The sequence below is a fragment of the Mesoplodon mirus genome (assembly GCF_964341445.2).
Source record: "Mesoplodon mirus genome assembly, chromosome: 16".
Classification (NCBI taxonomy): domain Eukaryota; kingdom Metazoa; phylum Chordata; class Mammalia; order Artiodactyla; family Ziphiidae; genus Mesoplodon; species Mesoplodon mirus.
Genome location: NC_138992.1, coordinates 21,068,408 through 21,081,671, shown reverse-complemented (window position 1 = coordinate 21,081,671; position 13,264 = coordinate 21,068,408). Strand labels below are relative to the sequence as shown.

General features: G+C 39.9%; 1 protein-coding gene across 1 annotated transcript in view; it reads left to right on the top strand.

The window, feature by feature from the left end:
* The window catches only part of SLC30A8 (solute carrier family 30 member 8), a gene marked incomplete at its 5' end in the record, with an annotated part of 33,264 nt that extends 21,223 nt beyond the window's left edge, over window positions 1-12,041 (top strand). The window contains 4 exons of the mRNA XM_082601272.1: window positions 3,840-3,990; window positions 5,641-5,746; window positions 10,221-10,355; window positions 11,641-12,041. Coding sequence (XP_082457398.1) covers window positions 3,840-3,990; window positions 5,641-5,746; window positions 10,221-10,355; window positions 11,641-11,786 — 538 coding nt within the window. The 3' untranslated portion in view covers window positions 11,787-12,041. The remainder of the gene's footprint in view (window positions 1-3,839; window positions 3,991-5,640; window positions 5,747-10,220; window positions 10,356-11,640) is intronic.
* Window positions 12,042-13,264: the final 1,223 nt, after the last annotated feature.

The window sequence follows — 13,264 nt, the reverse complement described above, 5'->3', positions numbered from 1 at the left end:
TGTTGTTCTTATTGTTTGTTTTTAATTCCTCCACTTGTGAGGATGGTAGAGACCTGACAGAGTGTTCAAATGGCTCCAAGACTGAAAACAGGGCTGGCTGTGCTAGCTTAAGTTACAGCGTGTTTTAATATTGGCTTCTAATAGCTACCATTTTGAATGCTTCCTATGTGTCGGAGATTGCGCTGAGATCTTTTGATCTATTTACGTTATCAAGCTCAATGTTCACAACACTCATACCATACAGATTAGGAAATTGAAGCTCAGTCAGGTTAAATAACCTGCCAATGAGGCAGTGCAGAGCAGGATTTGAAAACAGACCCACCAAGCCCAGAATTGAGCTTCTAGCCATTCTACTCTCTCACACAAATTGATGGTTCCACGTGGGATGTGACTTACTCCTATTCTTTTTGTTACATGAACACATTACGAGTTCCCAGAGACCTGGGTTGGAAGAGATCATAAATTTTATTTACTTCAGTCCCGTTTCTACTTTTGAATTCTCTTTTGCAATACCCCCATAAAGTGGTCATTAGTTTCATATATCTTAACAGAATAATAGTGAATTTATTTCTCTCAAAAGCAGTCTATCTTATCTTTGCATCATTATGATTGTATGAAAACTCTTAAGCTGTGCTAGCTAAACTCTCTCTTTAGTTTCCATCTCTTGGTCCATTCTCTCATCCAGGCAGTCTTAAATCATTCTTAGAGGAAATGTGATCATGCCCTGCTGGACATGTGATCATTGCCATACTGGTCTGGTCTTCCCAAATGAACTATTTGATTGCTCATGATAATGCGGAGCTGAAGCCAGGGCTTTGATCCTTTTGGGTTGATTTGATCTTTCCTGTTTGATAGTCTGATTTTGGGCAACCTTACTTAAACTCTATCTATCTATCTATCTATCTATCCATCCATCCATCCATCCATCCATCCATCCATCCATCCATCCATCCATCTACCTACCTACCTATCATCTGTGGTAGACACAATAATGGCCCCTCAAAGATTTCCACATTCTAATCCTTGGAACCTCTGAATATGTCAACTTACATGGTATGAGGAACTTTGCAAGTGTGGTTAAGGATGGATCTTGAGAAGGGGAGACTATCCTGAATTATCCAGATAGGCCCAATGTAACCACAAAAGTCCTTATAAGAGGGAAGTATGAGGTCAGAGGGAAGAGAAGATGCTGCATTGCCGGCTTTGAAGATGGAGGAACGGGCCTGGAGCCAAGTAATGTAAGTGACCTCTAGAAGCTGGAAAAGGTAAGAAAATGAATTCTCCCCTAGAGCCTCCAGAAGGAATGCAGTCCTGCACACTCATTTTAGACTTCTGACTTCCAGAACTATAAGATAATAAATTTATGTTGTTCTAAGCCACAAAGGCTTTGTGGTAATTTGTTACAGCAGCAATAGAAAACCATCTATGTATCACCTGTCTATCTTGCAACGTAACATGATACATTCAAGGAGGTAGGTTCACGAATGGAAGTGAAGAAGACAGTGATGAAGAATGGCATTTTACACAGCGTTTTTTTGTTTTTGTTTTTTGAGAGCGAGCACAAAGGAATCCCTGGAATTAGAGGGTAGTCTGAGCGTGTGTACTTTGAGTAAGTTCCTCCAGGCGCTTTCATGTCCTTAGCTTGTACCTGCCTCAGTTCCTCATCCCTTAGTTTGGGACCCATTGCTCAAAATCTCTAAGCTAAACAATTAGAAGAGTGGTATCTGATCTGCTGTCACTGACTAGATCACTATTTCTACCCAGTTAACTTGCAAATGTGTTTCATATTGGCCCTGGGAGAAAAAGTATGGGAAGATCAATGCAAATCTATCACTACTAGGAGACAAATAAGCCAGACCACATGTCCTGCTGACTGGGAGTCAATATCATCATCTTTGCATAAGAAGAACAATATGTCCCCAGGGCAGCAGGAACAATAAAAATGTTAATAATTTCCCAAGTCATATGTCACATAGGTTGTGTGTATACTGCATAAAGATGAAGAATGCACCCAGTTAACTACCACATAAATCTGGCACCTTGATGACCAAGTGTGACTTTCTAAATAGATACCATCCAAATTCTCTTTTTACTGCAACTGCTTTTGAACTTCGACCCTAATATTGCATGTGCTTTTCATGCTTGCACAGACCAGGGAATTGAAAAGCATTGACTTCCCTGTGCAAGCAGGCAGTTATTTATGGATAAGGATACTGAGTGACTAAAATGCTTACTCCCAGAACTGGGATTACAGGTTTCAAGTTCTGCTAGATGCTGTATTGTCTGACCACAGAGATATCAGAACCATAATTTGGGAATAAATCTATTCCTTGGGAGCCCAAAATCAAGGTAGAAAATTCTAACAGAAGTTGCTCAGGGATTCTTGGATGAAGATTATTGGCAGCACCTTAAGGCTAAGTTTTTCTCTATCTGCAACATTTCCTAGCCTATTTAACTAGCCTATTTAACTCTAGTATAACCTTTCAAATCCAACTCAATTGCCTTGTCTGTCTAACTAAGAGTCCCCTGTTGTACTATCTGTAGCACCAGTTCTTAATAGACTTAGTATAATTAGAATTTTCCATTTATGTGTGTCTTTCTAAAATCTCTGCCATCTCCATCATACTTAAAGCTACAATGGGGGAGGGACTACATCTATTTTCACCTTTATGCCCCAAGCATTTAATACTGCCTGGCATATAAGAATCCCTAAGTAAGTTTTTTTTAATATAAAATGGGTAAAAGAATCAGTAACAATGTGATGAGCATACATGGCAGACTTAGAAAGAAAGTCTATTAACTTCTTTCTAGGTCTGCCATGTATGCTAGGCATGTTAGGTTGTCTGAGCAACTTTAAATGGTAACTCCTAATTGAGGGTGAATTTCTGCCCAAACACTGACAATCTAAAAACTGTAAATTATGTAATGTTCACATCTTGGTGGTTAGCAGTCTCTCTGCTTTGTGATGATGGCCTGAGATTTAACAGACACTTTACCTGCAAATAGACTGGGATACATGGTACTGAAAAATTATTTTTTTAAACCTTTGTTCCAAAATGTACAGAAAGTGTTTCTAGGCAAAACATAAGAGATATTACTCCTAAAGTTGTGGATAAATAGAATCAGGTACATAATTTATAGGGCCCACTATTAGTCTCTTTGACTTGGATTGGAGCTGTTAAATTTTGCAATATGTTATATATACATATGACATTTATATACATTATAATACATTAATATACTTCAGTCTCTTGATAAAGAGCTACATATGCATAAGCACAGTACTCTCATCATTGGCCATTAGGGAATTATTCAAATTTCCAATTCTCATGGAAATGAACAAAATTAAGTCAAATAAAAGATTAAAAAATCCAACTTTGATGAAATTCACTATTTATTTTGTTTTATTGTTTTCTGCTGCTTTTTTGCATTTGAAACCAGCACATTTAATGAAGCTCCCACCAAAGCTCAGCTTTAAGCCTAGCTCAGTGTCTGACATTCAGTAGACCCTCAATAAATGATATTTCCCCTCCTCATTGTCAAATACTTGGCATTTACCTAAGAGGTGATGGTTTCCAGTTTTAAAATGAAACAGAGTAGCATTAATTAGATGGAAAAGAAAACTGGGGTGAATCTTCATTGTCTATCCTTGTGTGAAATATTTTAAATTCCATGATACCCTTGTGTTCAAAATTAGTTCAAAATAGTCCACCATAAAGCATTAATGTTTCAACTCTTTGCCATTTTGGGTCATACATGCTGTCGTCAACTCCCCTGTTATGCTGCATAGATTTTTAAGGGTTAATCTCGTGGGCCAAGGACATTGTTTTTTCTTCCAGACTAAGTGTGATTTTGCACCAGAGACACCCTGGCCACAATCACAAAGAAGTGCAAGCTAATGCCAGTGTCAGAGCTGCTTTTGTACATGCCCTTGGAGATCTATTTCAGAGCATCAGTGTGTTAACCAGTGCACTTATTATCTACTTTAAGGTGAGTATGTTTGAGTTTACTCACTGTCTTAGTGATTTTATAGATTAGGTGGTACAGAAGCTGACCCTCCATTATTAACTTAAATGAGGGTGGACTGCCGGTTTGCCTACACAAACTACTTTACAAGGTTTAAACAAAGAAACGTTCAAAGCTTGAAACCTTAGACTTTCCAAATTCCTAAGAGCTATGTCTTTAACTGTAGGGCTGCCAGTCTTTCAAGAAAGTAGTTTCTTCTGTTCTGCGGTTAAGATAGATTGCAATGGAACCATGAATAACTTAGGATTCTTGGGTTGTAATCAACAGAAAAGATCTGTAGCTCACTTAAGCAAAAAGTAGACTCATTGGCTGAAATTTATTGGATGGACTCCTCTACAGAAATCAAGGTAGAATAAAGAGCAAATTTTGGTATCTAGATTTCAGAAACTATCCAACTTCTGTCCGAGGCACCATGCTGAAATGAATGTGACTCAACTAATTTCTTTCCTGTTCTTGTCACTCTGCTGAGGATTCATATTTCTGGGAAATGGAGCCCAATTGACCTAGGTTGGGTCTTGTATCTGCTGTTTGGCTGGGGAGGGTACAGCACCTGACTGACTCTCCCACCATGGGAGGCAGGTAACTTATTTCCAAAAAGTCAGGGTGTCAATTGAAACTTGGAATAGATCCTGAGTGGGCCTCTGACCCCAAACAAATATTCACTACAAATCTCTATTTGGTAATACCAAGAACCAACAGAGCTGGGTAAGCGTGGAGGTAGGGGGGCAATGGAGGAGAGGAACGTATAGCCCTGTCTGTTTGCATCACGACTGCCCAGTTAGCAAGGACTCTATTATTTTTACTGGAAAATGAAAACATGTAAATAAAAAATTACAAAGACATGTCTGAATTCAATTGAGCAAATCCTCACTAAAAGCTTTAAGTTTAAGACAAAATCGTTCAAAATTGTAGGGTGAGTGAAGTTTGAGAGTACTCTTACCAAGGTTATTCTTGCCGGGTGTCTTAGAAGTAATGAGGCACAGATTTTTCTGTGGCACAAAACTTCATCAAGGGCAGAATAGCAGGTGTTTTACCCTGAGGCCAAGGGCTCCAGTGGTGAGAAAGCACGAGAATGAGGCCTCAGTACATATCCTTTGGACTGTATCAAAGATGCCTGCCTTGACTATGTGTCATATTTAAGAGGGAAAGAAGTAAACTAACCCAGTCTGCCAAGACCAAGCTCTGGCTATACCTTGGTTACATGCAACCTCTGCACAAAAGATATCCTTTCTTTTCATCATAATTAAGGTTGAAAAGTCATTGACTGTTGTACAAATGTGTGCATATTTTCATCACATTCTCTGTACTTCTATTAATTTGAGAGAAGTTAACTCAGGCCTTTTGAGAGAGCACTCAAGGATATCTCTCTTTTTACTTCTTAAATTGTGGGGAGAGCATGTCCTATGGTCTCCCTTTCTTGAGTCACTGAGAGCTGAAAGCTTAGAAGAAGGACTGGGTCTTCAGGAAGTCTTGCCTCTGAGTTGGATGTTTAGTGTCAGGAGGGTGAATGGGTGACAGGGCGGGAAGGAAGCGTGAAGCTTTACTTATTTTATCAATCAGACTTTCCGCATGGGAGGCCTGGATTCAATTAACTGAAATCCCCATATTTTCCAGCCAGACTATAAAATAGCTGACCCGATCTGTACATTTGTCTTTTCCATCCTGGTTCTGGTCAGCACCATCACTGTCTTAAAGGACTTCTCCATCTTACTCATGGAAGGTAGGAATGATTTTCTTATTATTCCCAGCATCCGTGTTTTCTTTTCCTTATAATCACAAAAGGGAATGGCCTCAAGGCATGCTCACTGTGAGTTTGCATTATAGGGAAAATGTAAACTTACAAGAAATTTTTGTGAAAAAAATTATGATTTTTATTCAAATGGGAATACATAAATAAAAAGGATTGGCTTCTGTTTTCTTCAGCAACTGTTAAATGATATGGCATAGTATAAAAACAATACGTACAAACACTAGAATGAGTGATTCAGTGAGGGAGATACAGCAAAAATATAAATGTATCCCTAAATATGTGGCAAATACCTAAGAAATATTGAATAAATCTATCCCTCAGGCAGCATTACAGCTACTATGAAGGACTTGCCTAAAATGCTCATTAGACTAGGCCAGCAGTTCTCAGACAGTGGCATCAGAACCACTTGGAGGGTCTGTTAAAACACAGATTGCTGGGCCCACACAACAGTTCCTGGGACAGTAGGCCTGAGGTGAGGCCTGAGAACCTGAATTTTAACAAGACGTTGTTCCTGCTGGGTGGAGGCCCGTACTTTGAGAACCACTGGACTAGTCTCTTCATACCCCTGAAAGGGTTCTTCCATGAGGGCACTGGGAGCGGCGCTTAGAAAATTCAATCACAACCAGAGGTTGGCATCTTATCAAACATTCAGATGATCAAAAATAGCTATACGTCGGCTGAGCTTCTCTTTCCTGTCTGGCACATTTTGACCGAAGGTAGACACAGTCTCAGAGTACAGCTGCCTTCACGACAGCTCACCCTTCCCTAGCTTAGCATTCACTGCCCAGTACACGTTTAAAGGTTTTGTTCTCAGAGGGCATGATAATCGTTGGTAGGTGATAATGTTGATTGACCACAGGGAAACAGAAAACGGAGTCAAACATCACTGAGTAACAAGTGAATGTCCTCGCTCAGAAGGGGACAATGTTTGATTTGTCAAGTCACAGATGCATCCATGTCCTTTCCTGAGGGCCAAGTGCTGAGCTGCAGCTGTTACTGCTGTCACGGAACTTACTGACTTGACGGTGGAGAAAAGACAAATGTGTGTACAATGTGAGATGACTATATTCCACTTTATCTCTCAGTACAGACCTTCTCTCATGATTATCTTTTTTTTAATTTAAGGAAAAATATAGCTAATTATTGAAACTGGCAGGTAACTCCTATCTGGAAGATGCTTAATTTTTTTTTTTGCTTTATAACAAATTTAATCAGTTATACATATACATATGTTAGATGCTTAATTTTTAAATTAGGTTTTCAAATTAGGTTAGCATAAAATAATACTTGTACTTGGTAAAATTTTTTTAAAAAGATGGAAAGGTACAAAATGATAAGAAAAAGTCTCTCCATTTTTCCACCTTTGAATTCTCAGTCCCATTATTCAGGAGTAACACCTACTAATAAGTTGACATATATCTTTCCAAAAATATCTATGCTTTTACATATATATATAGGTACATGTAATATACATATATACATGTGTGTATATGTGTGTGTATATATATAGTGTGTGTGTATGTGTTTTTTATACAAACTGGGATTACATACATATTTTGTTCTGCACCTTGCTTTTTTCAACTGGAGATCTTTCCATATTAGTACATACATAGATACACCTCATTCTTTTTCATGGATACAAAGTATTCTATTCTACTGCAAGCATGTATCGCAACACCTGCTTATTGACAGACATTACAAATAATGCTGCAATTATATTTTTAGCACTTGTATATCTGTGGAATAATTCCTAGAAGTGTATTGCTGTTTCAGAAGTTATGTGCATTTAAAAATTTGATAGATATTGCCCTTTCTACCAAAGATACCATATCAATTTCTTTCTTACCAACAGCCTATGAGAGTGCTCATTTCCTCACATCCTCACCATCACTGGGTATTGTCAAACTGTTGATTCTCTTCTAATCTGATAGGTGAATATTATCTTATTGATTCCATACACAAGTCTTTAATTATGAAGACTACTGAGTGATTTTCATATGCTTATTAGCCTGGGTAATTATCTTTTTGAAAACGAATCTGGGTATTTTCCTGGATGCATTAATATTTTTGCAGGCTCTCCCCCAGAAAGAAAAAGCTTTCTAAGGTGTGATGAAACATTGAGGCCAATGGGAACATATCCTTTTGCTTGTCAATATTATTTCATAGAGTAAAATAAGTAACAGTGGACTTGCATTCTCCATAAAAGTCAAGTGATCAAGGAGGCAAGAGAAAAAGAGGTCGTGGGATCATGTCTTCATCTCAAGGGTCCTAGATGAATGACAGCAGGTCTTCAAAGGGTCAAATGAAACTCTCCAGAGATGACACATTGGGCATAATAGTCAACTTTGGGTTACAGTATGTGGAGTCTAGCATTTGCATGACACTCCACACCCAGAACACGTACCTTAGAATCTGACATCCCACCTACCTATGTGGCCTTAGCAATTCTTCTTAACCTCTCTGACTCCCACTTTCTTCTCCAAACAGGAGTTGTAACACTCATTAACTAGTTCTTAAAGTTCTTACAACTATTAAATAAAATAATTACTATAAATAAAGTGCTCAATACAAACCTTGACATGTAGCTTCTCAATAAAGGTGTTATTATGATGATGATGTAACATTTTCACCCATGACTCCATGCACATTCTCTGGCTAATCTGAGACAAGAACTTCTTTGTTTCTAGTATCCTGAGCTTTGTGCAGCTCACAGAGTAAAAAACCTTGGTGACAAGTTCTATGAAATATGAAGTGGGACTAAACTAAACTCAAACTGTAGCGAATTTTAAGTTAGCCTCAAGGAGGAAATCCTCATGAGCAAGGTTCTTAAATCCTGAAAAAGGAGAGTTAAGGATTCCCTATTCCTTTTAAGTAAGTGGTTCTCTACTAGCTGCTCATTACAGTCATCTGGGAAGCTTTTAAAAAATACTTATACCCAGGCCCTCGACCCAGAGATTTTGATTTAATAGGGGCTGGCTTTGATGTTCTTTAACATGCAACCAAGCTTGAGAACCACTGCAAGGTAGAGCTGCCCAGTAGCTGGTAAATATTAGTGTAATGGTCCTCTACCTTGACTCAGTTAGAATCACCAAATGAGCTAAGCAAATACTGATGCTGGGTCTTATCCTCAGAGAATCTGACTTAATTGGTCTTGGGTGTAACCCAACAAATCATTTTAGAAATTTCTAAATTTCCTGATCATTTTAGAAATCATCAGGATTTCTAAAAGCCCCGGTGACACTAATGTGCATCCAAGGTCAAGAACCACTATGAAAGCATATAGATTTCAGAGCCTCATCCATAGAAATTTTCTTCAGGAGCATTTTAATGGAGCCAAGGCATACTTATTTTTAACAAACACACCAGGTGTTTGTGATGTATGTATACAATTGAAGTGGAAGCTAAAAAGTGTTTATCCTTAGAAATCTCTTCTACAGCATCCTCTTTGCATCACTTTTAGTTGACAAGGATTCACCTAAAGCATCAAATGGCTTTACCACGTTTGTACTAGTTGAGTTGATTTTTTTTAAATTCTTATATCAAACTGATGTCTTCTATGATTTTAACCAACCATTGACTCAGGCCCTTACACTTTCATATCCTGTCATCTTCTATGTGACAATCCTTGCAATGTTTGAAAACAGTGATCCTACTTCCCTTAGCCTTCTCATCTCGAGGCTAGAGACACCCCAGTTCCTTCAGCCCCAAAGAATAGCTGATTGGCTGCCAGACTTCCTACCTTCCTGTGTGTCCCACACTGTTCTTTTAGAAACAAGGATGAAAGTCAAACTACTACATTCTGTGGCCCTAATATTAAACCCTAAGATACCTAAAATAGCAGAAATTCTACAGACTGAATAATGAGATGGTATTACAACATTAGGATCCCCTATTAACACCGCTCACTAAGTGACCTGTTGGGTAACTAACACTTGTATAGCAGTAGAGTTCACAAAGGACAGATATGTTCTGAGATATTTTGAGTCCCCAAAGGACTCTGTTAACTACATATTTTTCTTACCATCCCTATTTTACTACAAATGTTCTAAGGATTAGACACGTTCCAAGAGTTGGGTAAATTCACAATAGTTGTCGTCAGAATGCCAACCCGCGATAATTTGATACCAAATCCCATGTGATTTCCTTTTGCTTCCCAGATAATTTCAAAGATAACTGGGTAAACCATACACTCTGAAAATGAAGGGTGATGACTGTTGTTGATGATTGCCTAGTAAGATCTGCAAATATTCTTTGTGAACCTGTGATTGATGGTAAAACCTCTGAAATAGTCAGGTGAATCTGCTTTGTAAATATTTGAAATAAGAAACCATAAATGGAGAGGACAAGTTAATATTTTACTAAGGACTTTGCGTCCTCAATTGGCCATTGCGCTGAGCTGTATTTAGTGAAATAACAACAGCCTCCCACTCTGTCCTCTTGGCAGGTGTGCCAAAGAACCTGAGTTACAATGGTGTGAAGGAGCTCATTTTAGCGGTGGAAGGGGTGGTGTCTGTGCACAGCTTGCACGTCTGGTCGCTAACAATGAACCAAGTGATTCTCTCAGCTCACGTTACTGCAGGTCAGTGAGTTTTGTAAACACCGTGGATGAAACTCAGTCCTTGTCCTGTAAAGTCTGTAGTTTCCCTCCTTTTGGTAGAGGAGCCCTGAGTGTCTGTTGCCCCTGCCCAAACAACTGTAAAGTGTTTTGTGGGACCAAGGGCCTTTGGAAAGCGTCCCCCTTGCCAGTGTCATCATGGCAACACTGATACTTATGACAACCCTGGAGGCCGGCTGCAGAGGGTTAGAGAGTAGGACAAAAGGCTAAAATGCCACTCAAACTTCAAGGCCTTAAACTCCGCTTGACTTGATGTCCTATCAGTTGAATAAGAGGAAGAATTTAAGAAGAAATCTTCATTGAGTATCTTTGGTGTGTAAGATGCTTTGCCTATCACCAAAGAGAGAAAGATGGTCCCATCCTTAAGGTTCTAAAAAGTTAAAAGATATTCTCGTCAGAATTAATGGTGGTTCCTTTCCTGAATGGTTAGAAATTCTGTGACCATGTGAGATAACTCTTAGGATTTGGGGTTTATCCTAAAAACTACTTTTTCAAGTAGAAGGTGACTTTGTTCATGATATATCCTAGGGCTGAGAAAATGGGCACTGCCTCGGGAGACAGCTCAGGCTAAGGATGACGTATTAGGCTGCTAAGAAATCACTCATGAAGTTACTTAGAGGCAGGGAACAGAAGAGTCATCTGAGGGCTGTGCTTTCTCAGACACCCTCATCTTTGCTGAGAAGCACGGATCTGGCTGCAGGGAATTTACAGCCTCTACTACACCAATGTTTCACTGCAAATGGAAGAATCTAGTAAACAATCAGGTTACTGTGGAGGGAACGTTACAGCCTCCTGATACCTTTTGGGACAAGAGAAAAGATGGCAGTGAGGTCTGCTGCTCTAAATGCTTCCTGGCTCTTGTCACTATCCTTGATATAAATTCTGATTAGCTATAAGGGTGGCAACCCAGAGAACCCAGGGAACTGGTGAGCAGGGCTGTATAAGAAATAATCGTTTTGACTTGGCTTTTTCATGGCTTATCTCCACTTTCATACTCAGCTCCCAGGAGCGCCAGACTCCAGAGAGGCTGTGGGCGAGAGGAGTTCCCATAGTGACAGGGTGCTTTGCAGCACGAGGATGTCCCCTGTCTTGTCTGTGTGAATGTAGCTGACTGTCAGAGCCATCATGGCTCCTTCTGAGTGCACTGTCTGTGCCCCACCCCACCAGGTCAAAGACAAAAGCTGGAGATGAGACGTCACCCCTGTGTGTACAAATCAGTGCCAATCTCACTGTGGTTTTTTATCAACAGCAGCCAGCCGGGACAGCCAGGTGGTTCGGAGAGAAATTGCGAAAGCCCTCAGCAATAGCTTTCCTGTGTACTCACTCACCATTCAGATGGAACCTCTAGCCGACCAAGACCCCGACTGCCTTTTCTGTGAAGATCCCCGGGACTAGCTCAGTCACACTGCCAGCTCCCCACACGTTTGACGTGCTGCTCTGCAGTTTCTAAGAAACCAAAGGAAGAAGTTTGAGAAATTCATGATACAGTTCAATGCACATTTTATCCTTCTTTATTTAGCTCCATCCACCATGAATGAAAATGCATTTAGATTCATCAGTCCATTGGATGATCAACCCATCAGTAGCTGTGTTCAATTCCAGGAATGTGTGTATAGATTATTCCTGACTGGGGCTGAAATAACAGCTGTTTGTAACCACAGGTGATAAAAAGTTCACCTTTCAATAACGCATCCCGAGGCTGAGTGGGTAAAGTTGAACTCATGAAAGTCTTATCAGGAATCAGTGGCAAGGAAAGAGTCACAAATTTTTTCCGAAACACGAAAAGCAAAAATGACAGGAGCCGGGCTTCCCTGGTGGCGCAGTGGTTGAGAGTCCGCCTGCCGATGCAGGGGACATGGGTTCGTGCCCCGGTCTGGGAAGATCCCACATGCCGTGGAGCGGCTGGGCCCGTGAGCCGTGGCCACTGGGCCTGCACGTCCAAAGCCTGTGCTCCGCAACGGGAGAGGCCGCAACAGTGAGAGGCCCGCGTACCGCAAAAAAAAAAAAAAAATGACAGGAGTCAAGTCAGGGGTAAAAGGGAATGTGGAGGTCTAGTACTCCCTTAGAGCTTGACTTTCCCCCTAAGCTGTAATATAATTGGGGGCATTATCTTTCTACTCCTTATCAATATCACTATTCACTAAATGGGATAGAATTCCCTCTCTTTATCTTGCTTGCACACTATGTTGTGATATGTCTGAAACTGCTGAATTATATTTTACTTCCCTGTATAAAAGGCACCTGTACAAATGAAAAATGATGAGACTGCTGCTTTCTGAGTGTTTTCATATGGTGTGGCCTAATAATAAAAGAAAACGAGGAGGCACAGAGAGGCAGAGTATTTACCCCAAGTCACATGGAAAATAATTTAGTCAAAGAATTAAGCTAAGAGTTCCCAGGTCTTGAATAATATTTATGGAGCACCAATTATTGTCCTAGTTGGCTCTTATCTTATACTGGGCTCTTTAGATATGTCCTCTTATTTCATTCTAATGATACCTTTAAAAAGTTCAAATTAATACCATCATTGTCTAGATATGGGTGTAAACGTTAAGTAAAGTAACCAATGTCATTTATTCATTCATTTAAAAATACTTTTTTGATTCAGGCTATGGGCTGAACATTGGTTAAACCAAGCTGACATGGCCTTTGCCCTCATAGAACTCTTTCCCCTATGTGGGGAGCCGGGCATTATACTAATAAACACCACCTAGAATGTACTACAAATAGCAGCAAGTGATGTGAAAGAAGAGGCTGATTGACATTGGGGGAGGTCACTGGAGGGCCTCTCTGAAGAAATGGCATCCAAGTTGAGACTTGAACGAAAAGACAGGTGATAGCCAAATGCATTGCAGAGGGAAGCACATTCTAGA